General features: G+C 36.2%; 1 protein-coding gene across 1 annotated transcript; it reads left to right on the top strand.

The window, feature by feature from the left end:
- The first annotated feature begins 6,297 nt into the window (after window positions 1-6,297).
- On the top strand, window positions 6,298-15,173 carry RABA6B (Rab GTPase-like A1I protein). The gene is made up of 2 exons (XM_059597963.2): window positions 6,298-6,530; window positions 14,664-15,173. Exons 1-2 carry the CDS (start codon window positions 6,313-6,315, stop codon window positions 15,100-15,102), a joined length of 657 nt encoding a protein of 218 aa, XP_059453946.1. The 5' UTR covers window positions 6,298-6,312; the 3' UTR covers window positions 15,103-15,173.
- The last annotated feature ends 1,723 nt before the right edge of the window (window positions 15,174-16,896 follow it).

The following is a 16,896-nucleotide window of genomic DNA, read 5'->3' on the forward strand; positions in this document are numbered from 1 at the left end:
AATAATTAATATTATTAATTAATTAATTTTTGACGTGTGAAATAATGGCACGTCAATAATTATTGACGTGTCATTTTGACACGTCAATAATTGTTGATTGACATGTCAAAATGACACGTCACTATTTATTGACGTGCCATTTTGACACGTCAATAATTATTAACGTGGCTTTTCGACACGTCAATAATTATTGACGTGTTAAAATGGCACGTCAATAATTATTGACGTGCGGAAATGGGCCACGTCAATAAAGTTTTTATTGATGTGTCACTGTAGCCACGTCAATAATTATCGACGTGGCAAAAAGTGTGTTACTATTTGCCACGTCAAAAGACACCATTTTTTTGTAGTGGCAGCATAAGTAAAAGGATGGCCAGAGCAACTGGACTGGTCGGAAAAAGGGAGAGGGAGAAAAGAAGAGGAGAGTAGGGGGGAGGAGAAAGGATGAGGGAGCAAGAGCTCCCTCCTCTCTGCATGTTTCTAGAGAGAAAACCTAGGGCCTTTTCTTCCTGATTAAGTAAGCTTGATTCCATTCAAAAGCTTGTTTAGTTGTATCCTACTTATGCCTCTCTTTGCTCAGGAAAAGCCAAAGTAGCTAATCCTTAGTCCAATGGTTGAATTTGGGAGACCAAAATACAAAATTAGTTTTCTTTTGGTTTCAAATAGGTACATTCATCAAGTTCTTGTCCAATTAATTAATAATATCTCATGCTATGTAACGATCCAATGAAATCAATTAACTGGTAATTGATTTTATGGTTCGCCTTCTAGCCTTATTCTATGAGGAAAAGATTCAGGGATCTTATCCTCTCCGAAGAGAGTTTACAACAAAAGACTTTTTACTAAATCATTGAGATAGCTATAATTTAAATCTACAATCATAATAACTAGAGTGAAACTTAATGCATCGTAACATAGATTAGCTCCCAAATGTTGCGGTCAAAGACGAGTCATCCAAAATATAATACAAACCACATCTAATTGTTCTAGAAACAACATCAAAGCCTACATTTAACTAGATACAACATAAAGATAATATCGATCATATCTTAATGAGTAGCTCCATTAGTGTTCCACATGAACTTGAGCCAAACAGGGTCCAAGTGGTCCAAGTCCTGAAAAGATATCCTCAACAAATCCCTTACAACCACTGAATGACTCCCCGGGTCCATCCCCTGCAAGGCTAGCTAAGATAGCACAAATACACATATGGAGGAAAATGAATACAAGAGAAAGTCTGATGACTGAATGAGTAAAAATGCACATGACGTACACGTTATTAAACGGTGAACTTAGTTGTTTATAAATCACATGCAGCATTATGATGTGATAGTTTATCATATACTCATATGGATGTAATATGGATATAGTTTATGTTGTAATATAATAATCATGTCATAGTTTAAACCATATGGTCTACTCGAGATATTACATCTTCTTAACATGATTAGCACTATCCCAAAGGACTTGTAATACAATACCGATGCCCCGGATATTGCACGCTACCGTGCATAACACTAGTAATCTGACCGAGTCTGACCTCGGGTGGTCCACACTACTAATTATATATGTCCTATAGTGACCTGCCAATCAAACATGGCTGCGGAAGTCACGAACAACCATTGTATTTAAGGCCCACACACACACTCACACACACACACACACACACACATTTTGACTATATAGTTAACTTATATAGTAAGCAAATAGCCGTTATCTCGCACGTACCGGTGTACAACATCATACGATGCAATTAATCTTGTCCACTTTTACATGCATGCTCTTAAAATTCTCATTTTTTTTCATTATCTTGCTTAATCAACATACGTTTTCACAAAATACAGTTAATAATAATCCAAAATGTATTTCATGAGAGTTGTAAAGATGCATATTCGGTAAACATAAAATAACCATGATATGCAAAAAAAAAATAACAAGTATTCATGTAAATTTGTACTCACTTGGATCGTAAAGCTCCTCCACAAACCCCTCCAAAGGTTTCACACCTTTGAAATGTGAGATAAGGCATATTATTAATTCTAAACCCGAGCTAAAACAAGCCCTAGTCTTAAACACATTTAAAACAAACTTTCTCCTTAACCATCAAACGTTTGGACAGAGAAGATCGAACATTCAACCATGACATCAAACATTCAAACAAAGAGATTCGAACGTTCGATGCTGGACTAAAAACCTATTTCGAATTAAATAACTGTTAAATCACTTCTAAGATCTCTAACAAATTCCTAGCCCAAAATAGCATCTCCATGCAAAAGAAACTACTTAAGCCAAGACTAAAGCCAATAACACCAATACAAATCAAACCCAACAACTAAGCAGCATGCTTGAATGGTTATAACATCAACTAAGCAGCATGCTTGAATGGTTATAACATGCTCAATTTAGATGCATACCGTGTGTTTGATGAGTTGCCTAAATGAAGTTTTAAAATTGATAATGCCTTATTATCTTAAACTGTGGTTATGTTTTTGTTTTTGAGACTGAAGAGGACCTTCAATTCCTGCTCAAATTGAAGTTGAACCTGCTCTAATTGAAGATGACCTTCATGAAATGTGAACCAAAGTGAGAACTTAGTCGAAGATCAATGGAACATCTACATTTGCAACATATTGAGTTGCTATTTTGGAAGTGCCTTGTGCTGTATTTTTTTCCTTTTTGTTCATGTAATTTTTCTGATGTAATGTTTTTAGCACTTTTTTATGCTATTGTATTCGATTGTGGAGATACATACTAGTTGGTAATGCTATTGTATTCAATTATGGAGATACTACTTTTTATGCTATTGTATCCAGTTGTGATAAGTACATGGAGAAGGATTATTCCCATGGAGAAGGAAATATTTCTATTTCATTTGAAATGAAGAGGTAGTTGCTTATTCAAGTAAAACAAAACAAGCAATTTGATTTCTATATTCATAAACAATTTTCAATTCTGTCAATAACCACTTAATATGGCAATTGCCAAGTTACATGAAAAAGAGAAGAAACATGAAAAATCTAAACAAAATATTTGGCTCAACTTGAGCCAACTGATATTTTCACAATAATTCTACATTGGAAGTGTCTTAAACATCTCTTCATAGGTTACATTGGGATAATATAAACTATAAACACATATTCACTTCTTACTCTTCTTAGTAAGAAATCAAGTCCAATCAGTGCAACAAATGCAGCAAGTGCTTGCCAAAACAAGAATTTTGTTAAACCATAAAATCAAATGACAAGAAGAAAGAGAGGGCTAACATTCTTTGAAAAACATAGCTCAAAAACTACATGAGGAAAAAGAGCTTTTTCATGGAAATTTCATCAAACATATAGAATGCATGAGGAAAAAGTCAAGCAAAAACCACAGCAAAAATCAAAACCCACACTCAAAACCGAGTACCAAAACAAATCCGATCTTTATTTTTTTTTATTTTTTTTCTCAACCCAAATCACAACCCAGCAACAACATATCCACAAAATAGTCTCCACTCTTCGGCCATTAATCGAAAAAAACAGCCAACAAATTTTTTTTCTCCATCTATGGTCTATCAGTATCAAATAGAAGCAAGTCCCAGCAATAATCATTCAACAAAAATCAAAAATCAGTTACCAAAGGGAATTAAAATCGAGAAACAAAAAGAATAAAGAAAAAAAGCTTACCTCTTTTGGTGGCCCGGCTCGTCGGTCGGAAAGGAGGCGCTCGTGGGTTGTGGGTTGAAGGGAGGAGACGGAGGGAAACGACGGTTGGAGAGGGAGAAGCTCGTGGGTTGTCTAGGTTACCTCAATGACGGTGGAAGGGGGACGAGCTCATCTTGGCCGAATGGATTTTCTGGTTGGTGGATCTTCTTCGCCATCACCGGAGAGAGAGTGAGCGAGGGAGGGAGAGCCGGATAGCACGACTCTAAGATAAAACATGAGTCTTTGGATTTAAAGATCCTGTGTTTTTGTTCCTATCTTATTAAGTGCATCTAGCTGAGGTGTAACTATTTTATTGGTTGCTGCAAAATAACACTTTTGCAGACCGACCGCATAAGAGGTTTACTCAAAGTAATTATGCCAGTTGGCACGTATAGTTAGCATATGACATGTTAAATAAGAGTCCCCATCAAACATTTGACCTGCAATGCTAGAACTATTGGGTAAAAGTATACCGAACGTTTGACTTGCTACCCTAGAATCATTAGGTAATAGTATCAAATGTTTGATGGGGACCACCGAATGTTCAACCTGCAATCCTAAACTGCTGGGTAATAGTTCACTGAATGTTCGACCAAGGGATCATCGAACATTTGACTGCCTACAAAACTGAGAAAGCAATATCCTCAACTTTTCCAACGCTATAAATACCCCCTCCCTCGCCCTTCTAAGTCACTCCTCGCATGTTTCCCTAAGAAAACTCTGTTTGAGTGCGTGAGTTTTTGGAAAAAGAATGAGAGTTTCTTGAAAGCTTTGCTTCAAGGAAGTAATCTTCTTACCTTAACTCGTTCTTTACCTAGTTGTTATGCTGGTTAAGTATTTTTTCCATAGTGCATTCAACTTTTGTGACAACATTCTCGTATCATACAATATTATTTTGAATGAAAAAAAAAAAAAAAAAAATCAACAAACCACTCATTCTCATGGAAATGTCATCAAACATATAGAATGCATGAGGAAAAAGCCAGCAAAAACTATCTAATTTTTTGTGTAGTATACAACCTCCAATCGGCCAACACTTACAAAACATCACTTAAGTCACACACCTAAAATTCATTCTCATCATCACAAACCCATAACTGAAACCCAAAAAAGAAGGCTTCTTGTTAACAAACAAAAATCAGCCACCTAAATCAAAACCGAGATTTACAACTCAAAAATCAAGACACCCAATCCATCATTGCAATCAAAACTAACAACTCAAAAATCAAGAAATTTCGCTAAATCGAAGAAAATGAAAAAATCAAGAAATCGGAATCGAATAGAAAAAAAAAATAAGAAAGAAAAAAAAATGGGAACCCATTCTATGCAAAGAATAACCCAAAACTCACAAACAACAAAAACCCACAATCGAAACCCACGAACGAAAGCTCTAGAGAGGGAGAGACTTCTTGGTGAAAGTGGGTTGGATTCTTAAAGAGATAATCGCAAGAGCAATTACTGTTGTTTCAAAGATGAGGACTTCGGAGTATTTTGGATTTCTTAAAGGGGAGACCAATTTATTTGGTGTTTCGGTTTTATTGTGTATATGTGTAATAAGCCTACGTGTCTCTCAGCTATTGGTTGCTGTAAAAGGCTAGGTTTGCAGACGGACCGCATAGTAGGAGCTCCCAATTACTTTAAGTTACATATGTAACCTAAATAAGAATTTGTTTTTAAAATTTTGTATTTATTTATTATTAGGAAATGTTTGTAATTTAAAGTATTTCTGCTATGTGACACCTACAGTTAGAACATGACATGTCAAACGACGGTCACGTGACATTAATTAATTAGTTTGATATGACATGCTATAAAATTAATTTGGACAAATAGACCGACCAAAAGACCTATTTGAAATTAGAGAAAAAAATTAAGGATCTAATTGTTGAAATTAAAAACCTAAGAACTAAATAAAAATCGAATAAAATCTTAAAGACTAAATTTGATTTTTTTTTTTCCCAATATTTTTTCCTCCCCAAACAATACAGCTTTACTTAAAAATAAATAAATAAATAAAACAAAATAAATTATTTATTTCATGGTGATCAACATGATGACATGACAATGTACAATGAGGGCGCGCTCATAACAAATGAAACGTAATCTAACCACCAACGTTAACATACGGTTACATCTAAACATTTATTTTCCAAGATGAGAGAATTTGGAATGATTAACTATGATCACTAATGCTGTGCTTTTAAGCAACCAATGAGATGTATGTGTTATAAACAATTGACTCCAGATAAGGTAACCCATAGTGAGAATCATGTTAGGAATGTCCAATCAAAAAATGCCACATAAGCACACAATTGGAAGAACAAATGGGCTTTTTGGTTTAACTGGTTTTATGTCCTTGTTTATCACTGACACCCAATCTTGACAACCTCAAGAAACAGGCATCATGTCTTTATCAATGTTTCCACATGTAAACACTCAATACCCTCCAAAACAATGCCACAGGAACTGCCAAAGTTACTTGCTTTGAAATTTATATTTATAAATATAATAAGATCATGACTCACCACCATGCCTCAATCCTTTCTCTTTTCTGATATTTTCCTCACTGCATAATTTTTCCCCCTTTTTTTCCCTCTCTTGGGAGAGATTGAGAAAAAGAAAATAGCACATGGCTGATTCATTCGATGAAGAGTGTGATTATCTGTTCAAGGCTGTTCTTATTGGAGACTCTGGCGTTGGGAAATCAAATCTTCTCTCCAGATTTGCAAAAGGTGAATTTCGTTTAGATTCAAAGCCCACCATAGGTGTTGAATTTGCTTACAGGAATATAAGGGTCGGTGACAAGCTCATCAAGGCTCAGATATGGGACACGGCAGGCCAAGAAAGGTATTTATATATATATGCATCTTCTTCTAGTTTTGATTATATCTGCAATCCATGTTCTTTAATTGTGTTCTGATTTGCTATATATACACCATCTTTTGGAATTCATGCTAAATTTTTCCAGAAAGAAATTAAACCTAATTAAAAGAGTTATGAGATTGAGAAGTATATATATATATGAAATGAAAAGGATGAAAAAGCTAATTAAAACATGTATACTTTGGTTCAGATTATGTATAATTGAAGTATGAAAAGCTGAGGTTTATTACTCTCTTTTTTTTCTTTTTTTTTTTCTTAACTTGCCGGTGCTGACAGAAACTCAGCCAAGTGGGTCCAACCCTAAACTCTTTATCTTAACCTTCAAGAAACAAACTGTTCACCACCGTATTTTAAGTAATTTTTTTATATCAATTATTTAAAGTATTTTAAAAATATTATAACACATCAACCAATATAAAAATGAAGGTGATAAAAGAATAGGATTTCCTGAATATGATTCTTTCTTCTATGATCTTTTCATACAGAGTCGTGATTCAGACAACGCCGGCGTGCATGAATTGTTCATGCATGTCAGACAATTTTTTATTTATTTATTTTTTTAATAATATTAAATATTATTAAAAAAATAAAAAATAAATAAAAGTTATCTGGCGTGCATGAACATGTACGCCGGCGTTGTGTTTGTTATCACCCTTTCATACATAGTGGGACTGTTCATCCGTGATTTAATGAAGGCAGGGTTGTAATCAGAATTAAGTAGAGAAGGAAATGTGTAATCCGAGGGAGATGGGACCCAGAAACCGAAAGAAAATCATCCTTATTCATTTTTGGACGGTATACACAATACAAGTCATAATGAAAAGTTGAAAAGGAGGAGCACAAACTGAACCACCCTGTGACCTTTGTTTGACTCGTGTCCTGCTTGGGACACCTTTTTTTTCTCCTGCTTTTTCTGCCTCTTTTGTGATTGGGAGTAGGAGCATGCTCTTTTCATTGAGTTGAGATTTTCGGCAGCATGAGGTATTCGAGTGTCGGCCAAAGGCCAATTTTTTTTTTTTTTTTTTAATTGAAGAAATAAGATATTAAAAAAAAATCTAAATTTGAAATATTAACACTAAATTTGAGATATTAGTACAAAATTTGAAGCATTAACACCAAATTTAGGATAATCGAATTCATTTTAGGTGATACAATCCATAAATGATTAACCTTTCACCCCTATATTTTAGTTTTAGTCCAAAAATAAATTTTAAGACATTAAAAATTAAATATTAACTTATAAAAATTTAACTAATCAAAAATAAATAAATGACAAAAAAAAAATTTAATTTTTTTTAATATATGTCCTACGTTAAGCAACTTTTTAGCAGCCACATAGCAGGACTCCTTTTCATTTCACAGCAATCGACGAATTCTTGTGATGTTTCTCATCTGCCATGCTTTGACATGTGGCTTCCTAGTCTTATCATAAACAATAATGGGCCATGATTCAAACAAAGAAACATTATTGTAGCACATTTGTATAGGTTTTTTTTAATGGTTAATTTTGTTTTACAAATCTAACACCAACTGAATATTCTCAGAGAAAAGAACAGGAAAATACCAATGGATTGTAGTACATATGTATAGTTTTTTTAATGGTATATATATATATATATATATATATATATATATATATATATATATAACTAAAATTAAATATAAACTACTAAAAAATTATAAAAAAATGTGTACTCTATATTATAGCGAGATGAAAGATGAATATGAAGTTTTAATATATTGTTGCTTTCACGAGATTAAAAAAAATAGAGAGAAAAAGTAGAAGTATATTTATATTGAATGGGTTGTCCATGTTAAATAGGTAATTATAAAGATGCTTATAAATGTATTAATTTTTTATTAAGTAAGACTGTACTTTAAAAATAATTTTAAACGATTCTAATTGTAAATTGACTAATTAATTAGAGTCATAATATAAATTTTATTTTCTTTAAAAAAATGGAGAGTAAGTGACATTATAGGTTTTTTTTTTTTTTTTTTTTTTTTGGTAAGTGACGTAGGGCCACCCACAAGGAGTATAAAACCAGGAAGCTTCTTAGCTTTGGGCTTTTAGCTATGCAAGGTACAATTATGACATATTAGCCCCACCCACCATCTCTAAGGTGGGTCTAACATGTAGGGAGATTTAGAGTAATATGAGATGGGTCTAACATGTAGGGAGATTTAGAGTAATATGAGAGGTCCATATAAGATCTATTTGTTTAAGTAAATAGTCCAGTAGCTCAAATATTATTTCAGAGTTGGGTTTGATATGAATCTTTTCACATTATCTGTTCAATTGCTAGTAATTTAGATAAATAATTACAGTAAATCCAAATCCAATCTCATCTCACCTTACTCCTCCCTCCTAGTAATATTTTTTGAACGATTAAACTGTGATTTTATCTGTTTAGAAAAAAAAAAAAAACTGTGATTTTATCTGAAATATTTGTAATATTTTATTTCCAAGTTGTATATTTCCTGTTATTGTCTTCTTTCTATTTCTTTTTCTTTTTTTAACCTTAAAAAAAGGAATGGATTCTCCAAAGTTGACTTTCTTGCCCACTGCTCACTTGCAAAGACGATAGGGTTTGATTTGGGAGAAATACGTATACTTCTTGGTTGTTAACGTTTGCTGATTATAAGAATTAAGAAAAAAATGTTTTGTTATCTTCGTATGTTGATGCAATTTTTGGTTTACATCAACTATTTATCGACTGTGTTGTTCAAACTAGATATGAGGATATGAGTACCAACTGGGCTCGTTATTAGATTTGCAAAAGAGAAACCAGTGAGGAGACCCTCGGCCGTAGTTGAAGGCCCTCCGATGCCTAATTCAGCATATGACATGATAAATTAAGTGTTTTTTTTGTTTGAAGGATATATTTTTTCCTTACCTTCTTTTTCGCTCTTCGCTGCTATTTATATATCTTTGCTATTAAGGAGACTTCCTTTTTCTTTATTTTGGGAGACTTCGTGCATCACCTTCCTTGGATGATGAGAGAATGCCATGTATCATCACGAAGACTTCGAATGCTACATGTAGTGGTGGGGTAGATTTGCGCCTAACGCGCACAGTTGCAAGCATGGGACGCACGTGATGGATATGACAGCTGCCTCTTAAATGTGATAGGATTAATGAGGAGTGAGAAATTCGTATACTACGCACATTATAGTGAATTTGGGATAGGATCCCCTCCACTTGTGGGAGAAAATGAGAATCTCATTTTCTCTAATCTCAGCCCTTAGATGAATATAAGGATTTAAAATATTTCAATCTTAAAACTCAAACACAAACACAACCACACAGGATTTTATACCAAATTTAAATTAAAAAATTAATTAATTTAAAACAAAATCTAAAAAACCAAGGAGCAGTTCCGCCCAGAGCCGCCCATCTGGGGGTGGCGGCTACCCCCATGGCCAAGGGGTGGCCTCGCGCCACCCTAGAAGGCCATGGGGTGGCCGCACGGCCACCCTAGGCCTTCTAGGGGTGGTTGCGTGCCACCCCCAGATTTGCTAGGGGTGATCGCACGGCCACCCCCAGATCTGCTAGGGGTGATCGCACGGCCACCCCATGGGCTTCTGGGGGTGGCGCGAGGCCACCCCTTGGCCATCGGGTGACCTCGCGCCACCCCAGAAGGCCATGGGGTGGCCGCGCAGCCACCTTAGGCCTTCTGGGGGTGGTCGCACGCCACCCCTAGATCTTCTGGGGGTGGCCGCACGGCCACCCCATGGGTTTCTGGGGGTGGCGCGAGGCCACCCCTTGGCCATGGGGTGACCTCGCGCCACCCTAGAAGGCCATCGGGTAGCCGCGCAGCCACCCTAGGCCTTTTGGGGGTGGTCGCGCGCCAACCCCAAATCTGCTGGGGGTGGCCACACAGCCACCCCATGGGCTTTTGGAGGTGGCGCGAGGCCACCCCTGAGCCATGGGGTGGCCACCCACCTCCAGATCTGCTGGGGGTGGCCATGCCAGCCATGGGATGGCCGGCGGCGGCGGCGAACCGCCCCATGGGGTGGCTTCTCCTCCAATTATTTAAAAAAAAAAAAAAAAACAAATAAATAAATGTTTTTATTATTTATAATCAGGTGTGTTGGGTTTATTTTTGAGTTTTGTATTCCTAGATGTTTTAGACCCTTAGATGCTTTGGATGGCTAAGATCTCAAAAAATGAGATTCTCCAATTACTCACAATTGGAGGGGATCCTAATCCGTGAATTTGTCCGTTTCTAAGATCTGAGTCGTGCCAATCGCCAAGTGTCAATCTCTAGATCAAAATGACACAGAATTCTGATTGATTTCATTTAAGATGATTGGACTTCCATCACATTCGTACACTGATTGATGATGCAAGCAACGTGGTCACATTTCACTTCCGTCTTTTCCTTGTAGATTATTTGGAGATTTGGTCTTGTCATAAGTCCCATCGTGTGAGGGATGTGGGGAGATACCCAGAGCTTCCTCGTAAGTGTAACCCCTAGCATGAATAGTCGGTGCCAAATTCCTGACCCTATAAGACTTGTTTGAGGGTCAGTATCAATGAACTTCTCTGATCACAGCAAACCATCCTAAAGGAGCCTTTCCAAACTTATGATTGGGTTGGGCCTCCCTTAGCTTCACAATTGGGCTTGGGCCTACGTCACCATCGCTGGTCTAATTCCCAACATGGTAAAATAAAAGTATTAAGGCTCCGTTTATTTCGACGTAAGAAATGTTTGCCGTTGGAAACAATTTTCATTGAAATCATTTTCCTGAAAAATGATTTCTACTGAATACATTTTATGGCATTTGGCTTGTATTGAAAATTAGCGACGGTGACCAAAAATGACCGATGATGAATTCTAATGGCCTCCAACAGCAACCAACGGATTCCAATAAAGTTCTGTGAACTCCACCAGTGACTTCCAGTGAAGTCCGATGGTTGATTCCTGCAAACTTTGGTAGCCTCCGACGACTTTCGTTAACCTCCTGTAGGTGGCGATCTAAAGCGACATATGGGGGGTGCAAAAAATGAACTACAAGAGAGTACATACAAGAACGAGAAACACAAATTTGAAAAATGGTTTACAATTTTAAAAAGGGTTAAGAACTTTATTCTCCCTCTGATTTAACTTTTTTATTTTTTGCCCACATAAGTTTACTTTTTATTACAAAAAGTACCTCTAGTTTGCTAAAGACAGAGATGGTACCTCCGTCTAAAATTTGACAGAACGCCATGTCAGCATCAATAAGGAATTGGCACATGTCCCTATAATTAATTTTAAAAAAAAAATATTTTTTAAATTAAAAACATTAAAAAATTATATTTAAATAAATTAAAAATAAAATAAAAGTGGTACCCGTAGCCACCCCCTTGGTCATTTGGGGGTGCCCAACCACCCCACCCCCCCCCCCCCCCCCATCTGGCCAGAATCCACCCCCACGGCAAGTTGGGGGGTGGCAAAGGGGGTGGCCGAAACCACACCCAAAGGTTTGGGGGTGGTTTCGGCCACCCCCTTTGGCTCCTTGGGGTGGCCGAGTGAGCCCTAAATGGCCGGTTTAGGGGTGGCTGGGGATGGTTTTGGCCACCCTCAAGGACCTTTGGTGGTGGTTTTGGCCACCCCCAAATATAATTTTTTAATGTTTTTAAATTTAATTTTTTTAAAATTAATTATAGGGACACGTGTCAATTTTATAGTGGTCCTGACCTGCCGTTTTGTCAAATTTTGGATAGAATTTAGACGGAGGTTCAATCTCCGTCTTTAGGCAAACTAGAGGTTTCTATGATAAAAAGTAAAGAAGCTAGGGTATAAAAAAATAAAGAAGCTAAACCACAGCGGGGAATAAGGTATTTAACCCTTTTAAAAAGGAAAACCATCTTATATAAATTAAATAAGGTTTTTCTAGTTAACCAAAAATATTTTTTAATTTGACCATAATTTTCGGTCAAATTAAAAATTTCAAAAAATTGCAAAAAATATTTTACACCAAAAAAAACAAAACCTAAATTTTTAATTCACTGAGCCCACTCTACATCAAAGCCTCCCTGGACCTAAAGCGTATCTTTTAATTTATGCCTGAGCTTGTTTCGGATTGTGTTTGAAAAATAGAGCTTTCAAGTCAAAAAGAGCTTTTGGACAAAAGCTTTATTTTTAAGCTTTTACCAAAAGTGTTTTTTTTTTTTTGGCTATTTTTATGCTTTTTGGACCCTTAAAAGCACTTTTAATTTTTTTACCAAACGAGTACTTCTTTTTTCAAACGGACTTTTTGAGTGTTAAAAGTACTTTTAGGCACCTCAAACACAATCCTAAATAGGCCAGATTGCCACCGGACTAGCCTGCCTACACAATAAATAATGGGTCTCGGCTTCATTAAAATTTAACAAGAAAAAAAATTAAAATAACATTATGAAATTCCTTGTATGATATTCCATCAAAGGAAAATGAACTTTTTAAATTCTTTCTATACAATAGATTTGGTTACATGTCTTTAGAAATGCTTTTAGAACTCTTATATGAAACTCACATCCTTTGAAGTTTGTGGGTTGAATTGCATGCAATTCACGTAGTCCTTAGAGAGAGAGAGAGAGGGTATGTGCAGAGCCTACTTGCCTTGAGTAGCTTGGGGTTTAGTGCCCACCTGCACTACAAAAGAAAATAAACATGGAATTAGTGACTCTTGAAAAGTGAGGCTTTTGTCACAAAAATTGTCACTATTCATTTAGTGATGTTTCAATGGTGACGCTTGCCAAACATCACATGTGATCGAGATTCATGAATAGTAATATATACTGTTCAAACGTTACTAAATGAAGTCTTTTTTGTTCACACGACACTTCACCGATAGTGTCATTACTACTCAAATGTCACTTTATTAAGAAAAGTGACATCACTTTTCTTAAGATGACTTGTCATTATTCAACTGACATTAAATTTTTTATATAAAAGAATAATTTTTTTTAATATGGCCGGGGTGGCCTAAAGCCCACCCCTAGATCTAGTTGGGGTGTGCGCAACCAACCCCAATCAAATTTGGGCTAGGCCACCCCAGATCTGGCTAGGGTGGCCCATGAGCCATCCCAACCACCCTAGAGGTGGCCGCACGCCACCCTCAGCCACTTTTAAGGTGGTTGGCGGGGGCGGCGCGTGGCCACCGTAACCAAATCTGAGGTGGCCGGGGTCGTGAAGAGCCACCCCCACCCACCTCTAGGAATTGCAGCAAGCCACCCGCTACCCCAAGGCAGCCATCCCTCTATTTTTTTTTTTTTTTTTAAATAATTTTAGAGAGAGAGTCATGTCCAACTTATAATAGCCAATTTCGAGCGCCGAATTTTCAAAAATGTAGTGTCACTTGAGAAATAAAATTGTTCAAATGACACCTGTTACTATTCAAAAGACATCCTTTGGCGTGTGAATTGTGTTGGTTGAACAGTGTTAGTGTTTAAATGACATTTTCTGCGGCGTAAATTTTGTTTGTTGAATAGTAACACTATTCAAAGGTCACCACTTTAGAAATGATGTTGTTTAAACAGTAAAATGATGCCTTTTTGTGAAATGCTTTTTTCCCAAAAGACATTCCCAAATGTCATTAAACCCCTCTTTTTTGTTAGTGCTATATGGGGTTGGGGAGCCCCGCGCCTGCCCTCTTTATGGACAGAAAGAGATCCAACATCAAGTAATTTGAGCAATAAATGTGTGAGAGCTTCTATAAGCCTCATCTATCCTAATAGTTGTGCGAGTTGCCCGAAACTTATTCGAGTAGATAGACTCTATAGAGGCTCTTGCAATTTGTTGTTCGAATTGTTAGCGATCCGAAACTTATTCGAGTAGATAGACTCTATAGAGGCTCTTGCAATTTGTTGTTCGAATTGTTAGCGATCCGAATAGTATATTGTTGAAGATCCATATCTCCATGTAGGCTACTTGAAATTGCGTGTAATTTGAGCAGTGGAATTTAGGGGATCCAACCCCTTCAAGAAAATGTTAACATTTTTTGTTCCATTAATATTTAATCATCTCTATTATACTGTTAGATAAGCTATCTAAATTAACACTAATCACTAATGCGACTGCTAATTTGAAATTAATTCTCATCAACATGAATATAATCTTGTTGTAGGTTTAGAGCCATTACCAGTTCATATTACCGTGGAGCATTAGGTGGCTTGCTGGTGTATGACATAACCAGGCGAGCAACGTACGAGAATGTGAAGAAATGGCTGCGGGAGCTCCGACAATTTGGAAGCTCAGACATGGTGGTTGTTCTTGTGGGTAACAAATCTGATTTGGGTAACTCGAGAGAAGTCAGCGAGGAAGAAGGAAAAACTCTTGCCGAGGTAGAAGGTTTATGTTTCATGGAAACATCTGCATTGCAGAATCTGAACGTGGAGGAAGCATTTCTGCATATGATTACAAATATCCATGAAATCACAAGCCAAAAAAGTTTAGAAGCTAAAACTAATGAAAAATCCGTAAGTCTTGGTAGTGGAGAAAAAATTATCAGTATTAATGATGAAGTAACGGCTACTAAACAATCAAGTTTTTGTTGCTACAAGTAAAGAGCTGAGTATAGTAAGATTTGGACGGTTTCTATTTTTATTTTTTATTTTTATCTCTCATGTATTCTTACATACATGCCTTTTCTTTCTCTTAGGCTTCTATTTGTTGTTGTCTTTTTCTTTTTCTTTTTTTTTTTTTTTTTTTTTTTAAAAAAAAAAAAGAAGAAAGTTAAAATATTGTTAGTATTCGTCAATAAATGCATGGAGCTGACTGGGTTTGACCATAGTAAATTAATGGATAAGAAGTAGGTCCCAACTTTTTATTTTATTTTAATTTTGATAGAATTATCCTTACAAAGAAATCTAACATTTCTTAAGAAAAAAAAGAAAAGAAATTAGAAATTGCACACCCCTAATAAGTTAAAATCCAGTTTTGTTCTCTTCTCATGTTAATTGGCCTAAACACAACCTAATGTATAGGCATATTTGTAGTATTTTGTTATAAAACATTATTTGGTCCTTCGGTTGATATTTTTAGTTATTTATTAAGTTGGTCTTTATCCTGTTAACTATAAAAATATTGTGCCCCAACTTTCATCCTTATTTTAAAAATAAAAAATAAAAAATCTATCTCATCCTTATGTCTAAATCGGTTAAAATTTAAATAATGAAATTATTTGTTGGATACTTTTTTTTTTTTTTTTTTTAAATGAATTCAGAAAAAAGGGTTACAAGGCACATTGAGTGCATAAATATCCACGCATGCAGCAAATAGAAAGTCAAATAAAAAATACTCTTATAAACTTTTTTATTTTTCTTGTTCTTAAACTCTTATTCTCTTGGGAGCCATAGCAGGGTACTCAATTTGAATAATCAGAAAAACAAAATTGTAGATGCACTAAAAATAAATAAATAAATATCTTCCAAATTATCACTCAAGTCTCAAGACAACAAAATCTATAAAAGGAGCAAAATTATCGCAAAAGTTATTTAAGCTATTTAGAACAAGATTTAATATTTTTATGTTATGGTTAATGAGAAATGTGCATAGATCAGCATTTATCGCAAATCACAACCTATGCTATGTTATGGGTCAACTGCTACACCTTCTCCAGAAATCACGTGTCCGAGGAATGATACATTGTCCAACCAAAACTCACATTTCTCAAGCTTCGCATAGAGCTACACCCTTTGAAGCCTCTCTAATGCCTTCCGTAAATGCTCCTTGTGCTCCTCCGACGTCTTTGAGTAGATCAAGATGTCATCAATGAAGACCAAGGTGAATTGGTCTAGATAGTCATTAAAGATTCTATTCATCGTGTTCATGAAGATAACTGGTGTGTTAGTTAGTCCGAAAGACATAACTAAAAACTCGTAATGTACATAACGAGTCCTAAAGGCCGTCTTAGGAATGTCCTCTTCCTTCACCCTCACTTGGTGATAGCCTGAGTGCAAGTCAATCTTAGAAAACACGCGCGCTCCTTGCATCTGATCAAACAAGTTGTCAATCCTTGGCAAAGGATACTTGTTCTTAATCGCCACCTTGTCCAGCTCGCAATAGTCGATGCACATCCTCGTCGATCCGTCTTTCATCTTCATGAACAACACCGGCGCTCCCCACAATGATGTACTTGGGTGGATAAATCCTTTATCCAAAAGTTCTTGGAGCTGTTCCTTTAGCTCCTTCAACTCCGACGGTGCCATCCTATATGGTGCCTTCGATATAGGATTAGTGCCTAGCACGCACTCAATTCAAAATTCAACCTCTCTCTGTGGTGGCAATTCAGAGTAGTTTGTTGAAAGACATGTGGATAGTCTCGCACCACAGGGATGTCTTGCAGGTCCCTCTTCTCT

This window comes from Corylus avellana, chromosome 7 (assembly GCF_965113065.1).
Source record: "Corylus avellana chromosome 7, dhCorAvel1.hap1.2, whole genome shotgun sequence".
NCBI classification, from domain to species: domain Eukaryota; kingdom Viridiplantae; phylum Streptophyta; class Magnoliopsida; order Fagales; family Betulaceae; genus Corylus; species Corylus avellana.